Source organism: Ambystoma mexicanum, chromosome 4p, assembly GCF_040938575.1.
Source record: "Ambystoma mexicanum isolate Mex_15411 chromosome 4p, UKY_AmexF1_1, whole genome shotgun sequence".
Taxonomy (NCBI): domain Eukaryota; kingdom Metazoa; phylum Chordata; class Amphibia; order Caudata; family Ambystomatidae; genus Ambystoma; species Ambystoma mexicanum.
This window is the reverse complement of record NC_090927.1, coordinates 906,000,574-906,019,028: the sequence shown is the minus strand read 5'-3', so window position 1 is coordinate 906,019,028 and position 18,455 is coordinate 906,000,574. Positions and strand designations below refer to the sequence as shown.

Sequence of the window (18,455 nt, the reverse complement as noted above, 5' to 3'; positions counted from 1 at the left end):
CTGGAGCTAAACTCTCTCCTACTCATCTTATAGGACTCCGCTGGTGGCAGTAAGTAATCTGGGCTGTGAGTAACTGCAAGTGTGCTTGGGCCTGACCCGGTTCAAGTACCTCTGCGGGTCTGGACTTCTGCTTGTATGCAGGATAACTCACTTGGGACTGAGCCTGTTCACACAAACTTCAGACTATGCCTGTTCTCTCTCGTTGTGGCGAATAGCCGCTATTGACACAGGTGGAGCTAACGGCTTCACTGCTCATGCTGACCTTCTGCTAGCCTGCAGAAGAAGGTCCCTTGGGGTCACTGCCATAATGTTGATTGGAAATAGGCCCGGATACTTTTGTTGTGGCTAGTTCGCCACGGGACCAGCAGGTGGTGCTGCAGAGATTCCACTGTGCTGACGCTTAACCGCCATGATCAGTGAAGCGATGGCAACCTCGCCGGGGACCGGTGCCACTGCACGCTGGTCTCTTCCTGGGGACCGGTGCTTCTGCATGCTGGTCTCTTCCTACTGCCTCTCTGGAGCCGGGAACTAAATCCACGTGGCGGTGGTGAAAAGGGTTGCCAGTGAATTCGTCGAAAAAAATTGGTCGACCAGACAAATGGTCGAATCAAATTGTCGAATTTTTTTTTTTTTCTATTTTAACCCCCCCCCAACCCCCTTTTTTTCTCTAAAAACCCATTTTTTAACAAAACGAAAACCCAAAAATAAATATATAAATAAAAAAAAAATTTCGACGAAATGGTTTTCGACCAAATTGCGTCGACCAAATTGCAGTCGACCAGTTTTTTTTCGACGAGTTGACTGGACACCGGTGAAAAGCACTGCAGAAGTATGCTGACTGAGTGCCGGAACTATGAGTCGCGATGCTGGCGACTTCCGTGCGCTCTGCCCTCTGCTCACCGGTTTCCAACAACGCTTCGTAAGCACCATAGCCTTAAGGCCCTGTCAGATTCAGATAAACTATGAATGCAGAAATGCTCTGCCTCGCGTGCGCAGCCGCAAGAGCCTCGCTGATGGTACCACAGCAAAGCGATGGCGGGTATGTAAAAGGTTGCTACAAAGATAGTCAAGTGTGTGCGCACACTGAGGTGACACTAATAATAACACTGCTCACGAAAATCATTCTCACACCACGTTAATAGCAAAAAAATGTACTTATCTGCTGCTCGAGCAGCAAAGCAAGAGGAGGAAGTTCAGTCAGGCATAGAAGATCAAGGCAGTAAAGGAACATTATTGGATGGGTGCATGATGTGAAGTTTAACACCCTATCAAGTTTAAACTACAAAAAACCTTGTCTCTGATGTTGTAGTTTTTTTCCTTGAATTGTGTTTTTTGTTATAATTTTGAACAGTGCAGCTCGAGAAGTAAAGAGTAGAGTTGAGTATATTCCGAGCCTCCGGTCTTGACATAGAATTACAATCAAGATGGTCCCTGGGCCAATAAAAGCCGGCGCTCTTGGTAGAGTCCCTTTTCTATTTCCCACACAGCTCCACCATGTGGCATGGGCAGTGCAGATGGTGGTGGAGGGAAGTGTTCAATTAAAAATAGACAAAAGGGAGGAGGTGAGTAGCAGGGTGGGAGATAATTGGATCAGCTTCAGCTCACGCTGGGCATTACGAATGAATCAAGCCTGTGTTCCCAGCAACCTGACTGGCTGCTTTAAAAACGCTTTTTGCTTGGGTATATTGAATGGAATGGCAGTAGACTCTGCAACTATCTGTTTCTTCCCCAGCAAGTGGCAGAATGTACCTAGTAAATAAATTACTTTATGTTTTCAACTGTGGACACTGACAGATGGTCTTCTCTTCAGGCTTCAGCCCTCTCTGATCCCACCTGCCCTGCGGACCAGCAGACACTTCCGGGTCCCTCGCAGAATGGACATCATTCCAAACGGAGAAGTAAACACCGGGGCTCCTCTCCTCCCCCACCACACGAGGTTAGAGCCTACCAGCTCTACACGCTGTACAGAGGCAAAGACGGCCGTGTCATGCAGGTGAGTTACCTGGAAGAGCGACGCAGAGCCCCTGGACTTTAACCAGTGTGGTTGTATTGTATTGTATTGTAGTCGTCATTTATATAGTGCCTTTTCCCATTTGTATGGCCTCAACATGCTTTGTGGTAGGAACGCCTTTGGGGACCGAAGCCCAGGTATGGGAAAGTTCTAAGAGGAGACTTAAGATGCGTGTGTGCATTTGTGTGAAATTAGGACTCAGGAGGACTGGCTACGCTCCAGTAAGCAGCCCAAGAGGTCAGGTACATTGGCGGGTACTGAGGTTGATCATGACAGAGCACTAGTGCAGGAGACTCAATGTGTACCCAGCTAGACCGAATTCTTTGTGGGTTGTCAATGTATTCTAATGGCAGAGGTGTTGAGGCAAGTTTGGTGTTTCAGTGCGAAAAGTTATGTGACCAGCTAGACCGAATTTGTCATAGCTGTAGCAGCATTCTAGAGTGCACAGATGGAAAGGCGTGCCTGCGGCAGATGTCCAAAGAAGTGGTGCGTTTATACATACCATCAACTTAGAAGGAGTTCATCTTCGATGTGGACGGCTACCCCTAAGTCTGCCAGGGCAATAGGCTGGTTGTGTAGGGGCAGACATGCTACCATGGAAAGAACCAGGCAAATGGGTTTCTCTATTATGCTTTCCAGTCCACTTTTGTTTTTGTGTCTGCATCCGCATCAGGGGAAGACGTTTCTTTTTTTTGCCTTTTTCACAATAAAATTGTTAAAACATTATCATCGTTAAATCATAGTTTCAGAATGCATTGCTGCATAGTCGTACAACATAACCTCTTATTCTGCATGGCCATACATTTTCATTTGTATTCTTCCCTCCTGCACTTGTGCACAAGTGGCTACAGCCAAAACATTAAGGGCAATTTGTAGTCCCTTTTTTACATAGATTCCTCATATTTTTCTGAAGGTAACTTTGAATCTCTCGAATCTGTTAATGGCAATTCTCAATATTGTCATTGGGGTGACAGCCTTCTCAAGGGCCTAGACTAATCGACAATCTGCAGACAATTCATGTAGAAAGAGCAGAATGACACACCCCTCCTTTGGTGATGTTATATACCAGCACGATAATGTAATGTAACTAAAGCAAGCAGGATGGCCTTGGGTGGTTGTTATGTTGTGGTCTATCTGGTAAGTGCAAGCATACACCACAACTGTGGCCTACGGTATCTACTAACCACCCTATACACACAAACAGAAGTGAAAAGCATCTGAGCTGGATAGGAGAGAAGGTATTGGCCTTTCATGAATGGAAGGATGGCCTTCCAAGGCCTGAAGAGCCAGCAATAGAGCAATATTATCATTAGGGTATTTATTGAGCGCGGACCTAGCTTCGGGAAGCAACAGAGGCTGAACAATCATAGGGGGAAGAACACAGTGAGGAAAGCAGAGAAAAAGAGCAGGGAGCTAACAGGAGAGCGTGGTGGGCAATTGGCAGTAAGTTGATCTACAAGCCACCAGCAGAGGAGACAGCGGGGAGCAGATTACAGAATCTCAGATAGGGTGGGGAGTGCAGGGTGTGTTGACCTAGGTGTTAGGGAGGAGCCATTCCTTGAAGAGGAAGTGTGTTTGAGCTCTTTCCTGATCTGCAGAAGTGATGGGGCAAGTCTGATGTTGAAGGGGAGGAGGCTCCAGAGTCTTTAGACAGAGACTGCCTGTCTTCTGGTTCTTTCCTTCCTGCACCATCAGAGTTCAAGTCTGCACATTTCCTTACTTCTGGTGTATCACAGACCTCTAGAGATTCTAAGTTTCTCAGTGAGGTACCGTGGGGGATTTCAGGGTGACAGCCTTGTAGATGATGCAACAGGATTTCCATAAGGAAAATGTGTCTACAAAGGCTCTGCCTCTCACACCTCAGCCCCATTTAATACTTGGCAGTGGGAGCAGGTGAGCTAAAGATGAGCAAAGGGGTGTTGTTGGAGTGTTATGAGTAAACCTACGGAAACCAGACCTTCTACCTGAGACTGTCCATGTGGTCTTGCTGAAAATGGGGCAGTTGCCTTTGGTGAATAATTCTTTCAAATGCAGTAACCTTTGGTCAAGCTTCCTCACATAGTACAGTGTCACTGGTGCAGGTGGTCACATATCTTTATTTTCCTGGCTATCTGGAGTATAATGTAAAGCATGTCAGTAAACTCTTACACAATAAGTGATAATTCCCACCACTGTCTTGGATATCACTTGGAGAATAGCCAAAGGCCTGCAGCTAAACCCAAAACGAGGTATGTTCCTATCTTGCATACTCCAAGAAACTGAATGATGATTGACCGTTCACTCCACCTGATTAATTGTACAGGTGCCATTGCTGAAAGTGATACTCCTGTGTTTTTACCGTAAAATTGCAAAAGAATCTGTTTCAATTGAATCATGGGGAAAATGTGAATGAGGAAGTTATCTCCGGAAATGGGTTTTCTGAGTACAACAAATGGTAAGGATTCCACAGGTTTTCTGAACAGCTCAAAGCTGGCACAGACCCTTTTTTTAAAAGTTCTTTTTATAGTGACACCAGTGATTATGGGGTTATGGCCTTACTATCCCTTCTCGACTGTAAATGGGCCTATCAGGAAAACATAATACTATAGTACAACCAGGTGGTTCAACATGTACTTTTGTTCTTTAGCCAGATGTAAAGGTCCATGCTTGTTCCATTCTGTTTGCTATATGTATCTCACCTGGCTGTACTGTGTGCGTGTTTTAAAGACATATGGATAAGGATAGGGTGTTTCTTCGTGCCACCAATATTACTGATCATAGGGCCATCAGTGATGCTGAGTGCAATTTTTTTACCAGTCTGATTGAGAATGCCATGAATCAACCTAAAGAATTGTTTATTCTGGTGCGCTCCCTGTCCTCCAATTCCGCTCTTCATGACTCGTCCCCTTCCCTCTCAAGAATTGTGTGATTCTTTGGCAAATTTTGGTGTGCAAAAGATTGTGGATCTTCGTGAAGATATTGTTCAGTCTGGGCTGAGGACAAATGAGCCAGCTTGTCCTCTGTTGATTCTGGAGTGTTGTCCCTGTTCTCTACTGACCTCCCTCTCCCACCCCACAGCTGGTCGGCCTGCCCTTCTTTTTCTTCAATGGATATTTTGTCTGCTACCAACAATATGAAATCTGCATCTCCTGCTGATACCATCTCTTTGCATATTCTAAAAAGAAATCATACCCATCATTGTGATCAACGTTGTCTCTGCTATTAATCAGTCCTGTTCTATGGGGGAGATTCCGCCTGAGCTTAAACATGCCCTGGTCATCCCCTTTGCTCAAGAAGCCGTCTCTCGACCCGCTGGTCCCAGCTAATTTTCATCCGATATCGCCACTCTCTTTTCCAATGAAACTCCTTGAGTCCTTGAGTTCCCCTTTGTCAGGTAGATTTTGTGAAGATTCCTGCCTGATTGATGCTTTTCAATCAGGTTTTAGACCGGGTTGTGACACTGAAACCGTGTTGGTGTCTGTGCTTGCCGACCTGGCAAGCCTTGTGGATCAAGGTGGAGTGGCAGCACTGATTTTATTAGATCTGTCAGCGTCTTTTGATACCTTCAACCACTACACCCTGCTCAGCTGTCTTTCTATGGTGGGGATCCCTGGCATGGTTCTGTCATGGTTTTGTTCTTTTCTTTCCAATCATTGTCAGTCTGTGTCTCTTCCACCATTGTTTTCTGCACCCTCTTCTTTGCTATGTGGTATCCCGCAAGGTTCTGCCCTTTTTCCCACTCTGTTTAACATCTATATACAGCCTCTTGTTGCGCTCATCCAGCCACACTGCTTCTGCTGATATTCATGCGCAGATCTTAGTCCACCTTGATCTGGCCCATCAGTCCAATACTTTTCAGTGGAGGGTCTGTTTAGCTGCCGTGGGTGGCTGGAGGAGCAATAATTGGCTTACATTGAGTGGGGGTAAGTCTGAGATGATGGTGGAGGGTCTTGCCTTATCGTCCTCTCTTTGGCCTTCTTCTTTTGGTCCCCTTCCTGTTCCTGCTCTTATAGTTAATAACTTGGGTGCCAAACTGTCTGCGTCACTTTCTATGGCAGCTCAGATTGGTGCAGTCTGCCAAACAGGCCCCTTTCAGCTGAAGATTTTGAGAAAGGTCCTTGGGTTTCTCCCTCTGGGCTCCTGCAGTTTTAGCTCTTGTATTAAGCCAAATCTACTACTGCAACTCATTGTATCTGGTGCAACCTGCTTTTTTGATCAAGCGCCTGCAGACTCTTCAGAACTCGGCGGCGGGGATGGCTACTGGTACCCCCTTTAAGGATCACGTCTCTCCGATTCTGTCATCCCTCCATTGTTACCGGTGGCCAAGCGTGTGTATTGTAAATCCCTGTATCTGGTTCACAGGGCTTTCCATGGTTTGGGAGCTGAATATCTCCAACTCAAGTTTCACCGCTACGTCCCTTGCCACCTTCTTCGTTCCAGGGACAGATTCTTATTTCTGTGCCCATATTTTGATACGCGCAGATTGGTGGCCGATCCTTTTCAGTGGTTGCCACTAAGCTCTGGAACACTGTTCCTTTAGTCTTGTGTTCACTGTTAACCATATGCAGTTCCGTCGTTCTTTGAAAACCCTGTTATTTTGAGAAAATTGCCTGGCTGTCCGTGTTTAGTTATTGAAAAGCTTTTGTAGTGCCAGGATGCCCCTGGGCGAATGTTGCACTGTACTTGGTACACAAATTGATAAAATAACATTACCAGGTCAGGAATTTCTCATCATGGTCTCTTTGCAGCACATGCCATTTGCAGATTATTACCAAAGACCATCAAGTGTATCCAACTACCATTACTTTTGATACAATGCACTCAATCAAAGCTGCAGTACAACTTTCACGCCAACTTAAAGAAGTCCTCATTCCTTACTTGAGAAGTTAGGAGTACTCATTATATTGTCTCCATTTTTGACCACTTGCAAAATCTGATGGAAATGAGGCTAGCCAACTGTCTTGTGAGAATAGCTCTTGATGGAGGACACATTATTTTTAACAAAGGGAACCCCCAGCATGAGGTCCTATTTATGCTGTGCTCAGGTTGGTCACAAAAGGTATCATCCCTCCTAGATATTACAGCGGCGATATCTAAGGTCGAGTTCCCCCTTTGGTTGTTCACAGCCTGGTTTTTGGCAGCTGAGTTGTTGGGTGTCCCTGATATTGTTCAATATTGAAACGGATTTTCTGCTGTATGCCAGCCACATCACCGGGAGTACCTCTGATTTTGAGAACTATAAGTTGCATTTTTTGACTGCTTTATTTGCGCTTCTCTATATTAAATATCTGTTTTGCTCAGTGGGGTTCAAATGAGAATTGGAACACTCCCTACACAGCCTGATTTTTATGTTAAGCATAAACAATTCCTTTGCTTATGTACCTGAGTAGGCGAGAATGTTTTGCACAGCCAGCAAACCTAGGAACACTTGGCGTAAATATACACTGTGGTTCCAGGTAAAACATTTGTCTATAGGTTTGATGTTTTGGGTGTTTTTGGAAGGTTTTGCAAGTCTTTAGCAAATAGATCAACATAATGTACTGTATGATCACTATTCAAAACTATCCTCGGTTTCCTTCAACAAGGTTGACCACACTATTCTGCTGTCCACTCTTCATCACGTTGGTTTTTGGGACTCAGTTTTGAAGTGGTTTGTTCTCATTCTTCTGGTCGCACTTTTTCAGTATCTTGGGTGGGTCATTACTCGTATGTCTATCCTCTTTTTTAGGGTGTTCCCCAAGGCTCTGTTCTGGGCCTCCTACTGCTTTCCCTTTATAAAATCCAACTTTCTTCTATGAGTTTCTCCTTTGGTCTTTCACATCGCTTATATGCTGATGGCGCCCAGATTTTCTTTCCCTTCGCTTCTTTCTCGGATTCTTTTCACTCCACCCTTTCGGCCTGTTTGCTTGCAATCCAGTCTTGGATGCGTGACCATTATCTGCACCTTAACCCCTGCAAGCCTGAGGTTCTCTTCTTTCCCACTTCAACTATTCCCCTCCTCTGCCCCCTTTCTTTATCTGTCTTCCACCCTCTTCTATCTCAATATCCTCTTCTGCTCGCAACCTGGCTGCTATCTTCGACTCTTCTATTTCCTGGTCTTCTCACACCTCTGCGATCACATGCTCTTGTCGTTTTCCACTCTTTAACCTCTGTAAGACGTGTCAGTTCCTCACATTTGGTGGCACTAACATTCTTGTCTCTTCTCCCCTGTTCTACTAGCTAGCCCCCATGCCTTCCATCAATTTAGAATTGCTCTATTTGTCTCCTCTGTTGCTCGTCGCCTCGTGAATCTATCTCCCCAACTCTGCTTTCTCAACACTCCCTCTCCGCCATCTCTTTATATCCTGTCTAAGGATCCTTGGACATTTTACACACTTTTTTGTATCATTTATTATTTTTGTAAAGCACTTTGTTGTAAGATGATATATATATATATATACAAGAAAAATACTATTTCTTTTTAATATAGTTGCACGCAGGCTTGTTAGCTATCACTCAAATACATATATAATTTCCATGCAGGTGCATACATATTTTAAATGGTTCGATGAAGGTTTGCCGCATTTTCTTTTCCACATTGTTATCGCTGAATTCGCTTTTATTTTACCACAAACAGCAGGGGGAGAAACCCTCGCGCCCTCCCTTCTGCCCTCAAACCCACCCAATATATATACCTTACTCCAATTTAACATTTACTGGGTCAACAGAAATAAAATGGCAAAAAAAGTGTCAAAACGTATTCGTCAAAGTTGCCATTGGGCTAAAGCGAAGTGTATCGCTTAAAAAATCTGTAGGTAACTGTGCAGTTTTCTCAGAGGTCCATGAAACGTGTGATTGGCGGACAGTGATCATATTGATTTGCAAAAGAAATGGCAGCCAATTAAGGCATCTGCTGAAGTCAGAAACTCACCACTTTTCCTTGGTGAAATGTAAAATAATAGACTGCAAAAATGCATCCTTCCCCTTATACACCAACAAATGAAATCATAGACCCCAGACTCATCACCCACACACCACCCTCTGCTTCCATTATCATTATCCTACAAGAATTTACTTTGTTCCTTGAATATTGCTGTGGAGACAGAATCCCTCTTCTGCTACGGCTTACAAATTTCCCTTTCTCAACACCTTGGACATCAGTATCCCGAAAGTAAAAGCTTCATGATTATTGCTCCTCTTTTTTTGGAGGCTGAAATGTTTACCTCTATGCTCCTGTATTTCTTTACTTTGATATTACATATTTTCACTCCATACCATATTCTTTCAGGCTCCAATTAATGGGTGTCGTTGTGAGCCGCTGCTCAGTAAACTAGAAAATCAACTGGAGGCCACCAAGGAAGAAATGAAAGCTGAATTGAGCACTGTGCACGATAAAGTGAATGCAAAGATGGGACAAATAGACTCCAAAAATCAACATCAGGTGAGAGGATAGCGGTTTACAATTATGGTGAGCTAGTGCAATGCCATTTTGGGGAAGATTGGCCAGAACCATTAATTGAGAACCTGCTCACTACCTTGCTAACACAACTGGATCTGTAATGTCAATCTTAAATGAACAAACTGATAAATGAAGATGGCCTTTTTGTAGTTGAACCTACTGCTTAACCATACTGTGGTTAATGGTCTGTTAAGGTGCACTTGTTCTGTTTTGGACAATAGGATTCCCCAATTTTTAGAAGATGATGATTCTGCTTAAAGGGCTTTGTACAGTACCTAGCATCAGCATTAAGAACTCTCTGATAGTAAATACGGTCCACCCAGATTTAAGCCCCTGCCATTGCTGACTTTTCTCAACAGTTGTATTCTCACATATCGGTTTGGCTATCCACTAAGATCAGGACAATTATATTGCTGTGCAAAGCATGCAGTCATCTTTGATTTGTGCAGTCAGAAGTACAATGCTATTGCTGTTTGACTGTTTATTGGTTTTTGAGCTGTGACAAAGTCCCTGCCCTAACTCTGGGGGCATCTAATGGGGTGTCCAAAGGAGGTAGGCACAACCCCCCGCAAGTGGACGATGAGCCCGGGAGTGGTATGGGAGGATCTCTTGCATGCACAGACAGCTCAAAACAGGGAAACAATGCCACCTTGCTAAATGCCTTTGTATGATAATTACATACAATAGTCTTTTATTATATCTAACATAGGCAAAAAATGTATCACTAATGCATGATGTACAAAATATTAAATAAGTAGAAAATTAAAGGCAACCTAAGTGTGGAACAACAAGTTCCGAACAGGGTTCGAGATATTTGGCACCTGCTTGTAGTCTTAAAGAGCATGTTAGCTTGATACATGGATCTGTCCTTTTCTCCCCAGGCCGACGGGTTTCATACAAACAGAATGATGTCACAGTAATCTTGTGTCTTTAGGAATCAGTATAAAAAGCGTTGGGGCACACCATGAAGACATTTAAAGCATCAGCTGCAATAAATAATGGGCACAAAATTATAGTTTGTATCTCATGTGGAAGTTAGATTTGGGCCATGCTATGTACCAGCTCTTTGTTTCCTAGAGGTCGCGCCTGCTTATATCGCGACGCTTGACACCCAGAAGCTGCTTTTAGCTCCTGCTCATCACATCTATTTTTCTATCCGTGGTAATATATTCAAAATGATTTATTTAAATATACAAACATCCCTCAAATGTGAATCATAATAAAAACGCTGAACGTACCATATGAAAAATACATGAAATGACGATGAACAGATTATTTAATAAAACGTGTATATAAACTCAAGAATCAAACTCAATTTCAGTTTTAAGCAATTTCCAATGTTTTTGCTAAAATTCAAAGTTAGTGTAGATAGGGTTTACTTGAGTTTTGGCTACCCAAAGTGCACAAAATAATGGGTCAGTTCTTCATCAGAACCAATCGGGCTGAAAATGTACCATGCTAAAATGTAAAGTTATCAAATCTAGGTTGAATTGAAAAAAATTGTAAAAGGTACAGCCAGTCACAACCCCTTACTCATTGACTTGCGTAAGTGCAGACCATCACAGGACGCCCAACCCAGGGGGGTGGGTTACAGGGGTATATAAAGTCAGAACGCCTGTAAGGCAGTATGGGTGTTTGAAGTAAGAGCTGGTGACATGATTTTAGAGTAAATTGGAAAGTAGGAGGTTTGGAAGGAGAGAAGAGGTGGTTGTAGACAACAGTGGGGGATAACGTAGGTGGAGGTTGGCTGGCGAAATCAGGGGGTGTTTGGAGAGTTCAGGGGGTGTTTGGTTGGAGAATTCAGGATGAAGAGGCTGGTTGGAGAGATAAGAAGGTGGTTTGTTGGAACAAACAGGAGGAGGCTTTTGGAGCGAACAGGAGGAGGTTGATTCGAGACTTATGGAAGAGGCTGGATTGAGATAGCGGGAGGAGGTTGGAGGAAAGTGTCAGTATACTACAAGAATAATGTAAAGGGCTCCTGGTTGAGACCCTATTCTGCCCAGGAGGGCTCTATACTCAAAATCACAAGTGAACAGGGTCACTCCTACCCATTCAGACAACCCAAAAGTCTACTTCATATAATATAAAGGACACACCTTCAAAGTAGCTGTAAGTGTTTATAATCGAAGGATGAGACCTAATGGTCTAATTGTACACAAAACACAGAACATTCCAATGAACAACAGACATGCAACAAATGCGTGATGCTGAAGCACATGAATCTTCGAGACACATGGAACTTGGATTTAAATACCAACATACTTGTGAATACATTACCGTGAGTATCTGTGGCGCTGTGGATCTCTCCGGAGAGATCCACAGCGCCAGATATACTCACGTTTGGGGGATCTGATAATAGAGAACACGAGCAGCACGTGCAGCTCACAAGGACACCCGATTTAAGCAGTGCAGTTTAGCGCAGCATTCATAGACAACTTCACGCTGAGGGACCCCGACCCTTGCAAGAAGGGGATTGATACAGGTCAGCAAGCCTGGTTTCCCCACCAAAAGCCTCGGTCCGCTGAACAGACACAGTGCCATTCAGCCCACGGCATAAGAGGCGCTAGAACCACACTAAGCCACTTTTTCAATTCCCCATTTTAAAGGCACACTGTGGCGCGCACAGATTGGACCCCCTCCATTGAAACTATGAAGTTTCCCAAGAGATAACCTGATATGTCATGAGTGCCCCCACACTTTCTGTAACCATGCTGAGTCATTGCATTGACACAGCAGTAAAGACACAGAACACTCCACCTTTCGAGTTCATCCGTCCTGATGAAGGCCCGCTCAGGTAAGGCTTATACTGTAACCGGTTAGGGCCAAAACACTCCTGTGTAGACTTTTTTTCAATTTCAATTACAGTGTTCATCACTAGCACTGTTCACATCTGTAACTTCTCAACATTGTGTTATGTTAATGCACTTTATGTTTTAACCCCTGTTGTGTTGTAACATAGCAGTAGGCAATGTATTCACTAGTATGTTTGTATTGAAATCGGAGTCCCATGTGTCTCAAAGATTCATGTGCTACAGCATCACGCATTTGTTGCATGTCTGTTGTTCATTGGAATATTCTGTGTTTTGTGAACAATTAGACCATTAGGTCTCATTCTTCGATTATAAACATTTACAGCTACTTTGAAGGTGTGTCCTTTATATTATATGAAGTAGACTTTTGGGTTGTCTGAATAGGTAGGAGTGACCCTGTTCACTTGTGATTTTGAGTATACTAGCAAGGACATGACTAGCAAGTTCAGGAATTGACGAGAAGGCATGCTTAGCCGTAGAGGAGGGTTGAGACCCCAATATTATGGGGTCAAGACCACAGGAGGAGGACAACAAGCAGGTGAAGTGGCGTAGAGGTGGAGCAGGAACAGAGTAGCAGTAGAGAGGTTGTGAAGAAGGAGGTCAGGACCTTAAGAGGGAGTTGGAAGATTCCTCTTAAACTCTCCTGTTGAAACTGAGGAAGGCAAACCCAGTTGGCTCTATCTTAAAGCTGAAGAGAAGCTCCACAGCTACCTACAGCTCCTGAAGGACATCTAGCGATGTTTACAAGAACTACAATGCGAACCTTAGGGGTCATATCCCACAAACAACCAGAGACACGTAAGAACAATCTCAGAGAGTATGAGTGATGGGGAGATATTCCAACTCTTTGGACTTTATAGGAAAGTCCTCACCCTGTTCAACCTGTTGAAAAGAGATTAGCATGATACCTTGTGTTTGAGTTTGGCCCAGAAGAGAACCTTTGTGTGTTAAATAAAAATCTGTTTTTTTTGTGGGCCTCATTTGGCTACTTGGCAGGGCATAAGGAATATGTTACTTATCTGTTCTCCAGCATTGGTATCTTTCATAGATTCACATACTGTCTGAATATTCCCCATCAGGCTAGGAATCCTCAGTAACTTTAAAGCAGTTTTCATTTGAATTTGGAACTGCAGTCACTATGTTCTCTTAGAGTTGTGTTGGGTCATATTGCCTCACAGCCAATAGACATAAGCCCCTTAGCTCCAGCCCTGGAGGCCATCTTCAGATTAGCATATTGCATATCAAAACAGCAATATGAGCCAAGTGGGCAGGAGGGTTGCATGTGAATCTGTGAAATATACCAAGCTGGAGAAGAGGAGTTACAGGTAAGTAATTTATTCCTTCCCCAGCGTTGGATCCTTTAGAGATTCACATGCTCTTTGAATAGATTACAAAGCAGTATACACATACACATGCAATGCATAAGGGCAAATGTAACCTTCAGGAAAAAGTCACCTCGCATGAACAGATTGCAGAGCACTGCTTGGCTTACCCTCGACTTCTCCGTGGAATCCCTGTCGATGCAGTAGAATCTCTTGAAGGTGTGAACAGACCTTGACATGGACACCTTGCAAATATCCAACAGCGGGAAACCGCAGTGGAAGGCAGTAGTTGAAGAAATGGCCCTTGCTGAGTGTGTCTTAGGCCGACCAGGAAGCAGCCCGTTAGCAAGGTAGTGACAGTAGGTAATACAGGCCAACAGCCAGCAGGAAATAGAGGACTTGGACAGCCCTTTACCACAACCATGTGACTGAAGGCCACAAACAACTGGGAGGACTTGTGGAGTTGTCTGGTATGGGCAAAGTAATACTTCAAGGTCCTTGTGATGTCCAGTGAATGCAGCGAGAGTGGGCAAAGTAGCACTTCAAGGTCCTCGTGATGTCCAGTGAATGCAGCTAGCGTTCTGCCGGAGTAGAGGGCGAGGCAAAGAAGACAGGCAGGACCAAGGTGTCAGTAACATGGAAAGACAAAGGCACCGTTAGCATGAAGGTAGGATTCGTCTGTAACATAACCTTGGACTTGTAGAACACCAGGTAGGGTGGTTTGCATGATAAAGCCTGGATCTTGCCAACTCTCCTGGCAGAGGGGATGGGGATTCAAAGCCTGGCCAGGCCTGCTCACCGGCTTGACCCTTGGTTTGGGAGGAGCTGCGTTGCCGCTGGTTGCCCCTGTAGGACTTATATTTGCCTATGTAGTTGCCACTGGATAGATATATATTGGATTGAATCAGTAGGGCTGTGAACGATAAAACGGCCTATCTTGAAAAACAGGACTTCCCTGAATTAAAGGACTGTCGGGGATGCTGCAGACCTAAAGACCAGGCAGTGCCAGTTTTGATGGACTGGAGAGTATCGTAAACCTTTTCCCCGGAGAGGTCCTCACCATCAAAAGGCATATCCACAATCTTAGCTTTCACTTCTGGATTGAAGCTGCTAGCCTTCAGCCATGCCTTTTGGTGCAGAACCACATTATTGTCCATCTGGCAGAAACCAGTGTCAGCGGTGTCCACTGCAGCTGAGATGGCATGGTTGGAAGCGGCCTCAACCTCACAAAGAAGTTTTATTGCTTCTTTCTTCTCATCCGGCAAAAAATCCAGAATAGTGCCCAGCTTATACCACAGTTCTCAGTTGTAGCGGGACAGAATGGCCAAAGAGTTAGCAGCTTTCACTTTAGTGGCACAGAAAAGAACTAATGCGCTTACCAAAATCATCCAGCTTCCTCCTTTTCTTGTCAGGTGAAGCAGCACATGGAGAAGAAGGGTTGGCGGAGCGTTTGCGAGCAGCCGTTGAGACCACAGAATCTGGACTGGGCTGGGTTTGCAGGCATTTGGGAGCGTTATCCGGGCCCTGTATTTTTTTCTCAAACTTGTCCTTTGTCAGGGGGGTCTAAAACGGTCTTTGATGGTTAGGAGACTATGTCATCAAGCACAGGAATAGAGATGACCTTCTCCCATGCCTGTTCTCTGTGCTGGTACAGGAACCCTTCCTTACTCTGTCCCTACGGAAGCAAATCAAACATGCTAGTAGCTTTGGACAAGGGGAATGAAAAGTACCAATTTTGTCAGGCGGGAAATCTCTGATGGGTGGATCATCAGGTTCACCATCCACTGGAACAAAGTCATCCAACTTATCCTTTGTAGTGTGAGTAGAAGCTCCACCCTGAGGGGTGTCGTCCTTGGACTTAGATTCTGAGAGTTAATACAAGTGTGAGGAGTCAATGGAGAAACACAGCTGCAGCATCTAGGAGGAGCTCGGTGAGTAGGTAGCTCATGTGGAGTGGCCTAGAACAATGGTATCCTGTACTGAAATTCAAACACAAGAGTCTCCAAACTAAACAAAATGCCCAGTGAAAGAGAGTGCGCCTCTGGTTAATGGCAGGTGAAGGTTGTGGTGGCTGCATCATCGTATGGGGAGGAGCAGGTTGAAGTGACGAAAGGACTTTTTCCTCTTCGACATCCGAAAACACACCTTCTAGGCCCTCACAGTCGGTGACTATCACCTGTTCCGAGATGTCCTCATGGGGCACCTGGGAAGGGCCAGGGATAGCAGGCGGAACGTCAAGAGCCAGCATAATCAGAGTTTGTCTGAGTTGAGGGAAGCCAGAGAAAATGGATGGGGCACGTATTATGGTGGCAGGTGAAGGAACAGCAGAAGATTACATGATCAAAGTGGTTACTGTCACCGACATAGGTTACTTAGTCGTCTAAAAGGGGTGAATGTCTTGGTCGTTGACGATATTGTGGTGGACCAAGATGCCGTCAGCGAGGCAGTCAATGGAGTGGTGGACGAGGATGTAGATGAGATGGATGAAGACCTGCTGAACTTCGTAGCCGTTAACAAAGGGACCATCAACGAAGTTGTCTTCATGGATGAATGTATTGAAGATGCCAGAAGGCATCGTCGGAGGAGCCGTCAATGAAGCTAGAGAGTCTTGTTCGAGAAGGGTTGGCAAATGGAACATAAGTTGACGTTGTGTTCTGGGGACAGGCAGTAAATACACTCCATATGTAGGTCTTCCACATAGATAGTCCTCAAGTGGCAGGTGAAGCATGCCTTGAAAAGGCTAGCCTTTGGTTCAGAATCAGCCATAGTGGGGGTGAAGAGGATGCCTTCAGCCAGCCACCACAATAGGAACTCAACAGAGGCCTTCCAAATGTGTCAGAAGTTCGATGAAATCCATAGAAAGAGGTATGTAGATCACCAAATGAAGAAGATAACTTTTTAGGACTCCCAATACTTGAACATGCGATAAAAAAAATCTGCAAATGAGCTCCAGGAGTGAAGAGGTCTCTGCCTAAATTCAAATGAAAACTGCTTTAATATTAGCAAGGATTGCCAACCTGACGACTTGGAATATTCAAGCATCATGTGAATCTATGAAAGGTCCAATGCTGGAGAAGCCACATTAGTATACCACCATCTCCATAAGGCATTTACTGTCAGTCCAGAAAAACCAAACACCCCTTGAGGGTCCGGAAATGAAAAATAATTGGTTGGCCGAAGACTAACCGCCTCATTTACAGTGTTAAGAATATATATTCATTAGTTATTACGTAGCTATTAGTTCAACTAAAGTGAGGCCATTTTAAGATGACCAGAATCGCCATTTTGTTTTCTCGCTCTGCTCTCTCTAACGTTGCCACTTTGCCTCATGTAAAACTGCTTTGCTGTAGATATTATTTCGCTTCAATGGTCCAAGGCTAAGAAACATGTTGAAACATTACACTGGAGAGCCAGACAGAAATGCCCGATTCCCTCCCTCACATATCCTTGAAGACAGGGAGCAAGGCATTTAATCAGTACACGAATGCCAGCGAGTCTCCTGAAAGAATAGCAATGTACGAAACTAGCATTTAAAGAGTTGAATTATGCTCTTCTTTATGGCCCCCCTTTCTGAGCCCAGTGAGGCCCCAGAGAGCGGGCTGACCTCTAGAGCGAGAATCGAAATAAGAGATAGTGAGGTCTGGTATGTGCCAGTCTCCTACGCGCAGCTTGCCCATGAAAAACAGAAACGCTGTGTTCTCGCAAATAAAGAATGGTGTCTGTAAAATTGAAGATTGCAAACCGTTACTAAATATGGTGGTCTAAGGTGTCATATTTGTCACACTGGTCAATCATCGCCTCTAAGTCAAAGGGAAATTAATTGGGGGCGGCATCAAATGTGTCATACTGTGTCATTGCTGATTGTAAGGTGCTCGGTTTGTATATATATATAACTGATGTACGTTTCATTCTCTCTTGCGTCCCCCGAGGTCTGTTAGACACACGTCGCGGGGCGTGGGACCATTTGGCCAACTGGGACTTCTTTGTATTGCAATAAACCCTAGATTTTGGGAACGGAACCTCGTGTCTGGCGTATCTATTCGAGTGTGGTGACTGTGCCTTGTTTCCACATCCGAAGGTCCCTCAGGGGCCCCTTCATTACCAGCTAGGCAAATTGCGGTACCGTTATTAGCTCTAAAGTCCCTTAACGGGTCCCATCCTTAACGCCTGGTAAAACCAGGCGTTAAGGAAGGGACCCGCTAAGGGAACTCGGAATAGGGCGCAAAGGGGTTACCGGCACCAGTATCCCTTTACGCCCAACTCGTAATGAGGCCCACTGTCTCACCTATAATACCAGTGTGCTGGTAAAACATGTTGATCTGTGTGATTGTGCTGCAAAAAGTGTTCATTTATCTCTTAACACCATGACCACAATAAGATAAGAGCTAACTATATAAGAGACGAGACACTGTGATCAGCGCAAACCTGATAGAAAATGACTTAAAGTTGGATACTTCCAGATGTTGGATTAAAAGATGCTCCTATTTTGTCTCCTGCTAAAAGAGGAGATAAACAGTAGTAGTGCTTGGGCGAGATTACAGAGTAAACAGGGTGGGTGTGCATTATGGTTATGCAAATTAGCTCCAGTGCATTATTTTGAGTTTGTTTTCTTACCCACAATGCATTGCTCTGTTGCTTTGAACTGGAGGTAAACATCCAGGGATAGCTATTGGCTGTGTGGCTTTTTAGCTAAAATTACCTATTTCATTCTACCGGACAATTCAGGTAGAAATGTTTTTTCATCCTTTTATTAAACACCATACATTGATGGTAATTCCTAGAGTAACAAAATGGCATATCTCAGTTTCCCCAAGTGTGTGCAAGATTCAGTAAGAGACTTGTAGAGCATTCCTGGAAATAAGAGCCTACAATGTTCATATTATCTATGCATTTAA

The 18,455-nt window shown here is 44.4% G+C and overlaps 1 protein-coding gene across 13 annotated transcripts in view; it reads left to right on the top strand.

The window, feature by feature from the left end:
• Positions 1 to 18,455, top strand: part of ANKRD6 (ankyrin repeat domain 6) — a 1,122,185-nt gene that overhangs the window by 976,555 nt on the left and 127,175 nt on the right. For all 13 annotated transcript variants that reach the window (XM_069606486.1, XM_069606494.1, XM_069606490.1 and 10 more), the window contains 2 exons: positions 1,811 to 1,993; positions 9,258 to 9,410. In XM_069606486.1, the coding sequence (XP_069462587.1) occupies positions 1,811 to 1,993; positions 9,258 to 9,410 (336 nt within the window). The remainder of the gene's footprint in view (positions 1 to 1,810; positions 1,994 to 9,257; positions 9,411 to 18,455) is intronic.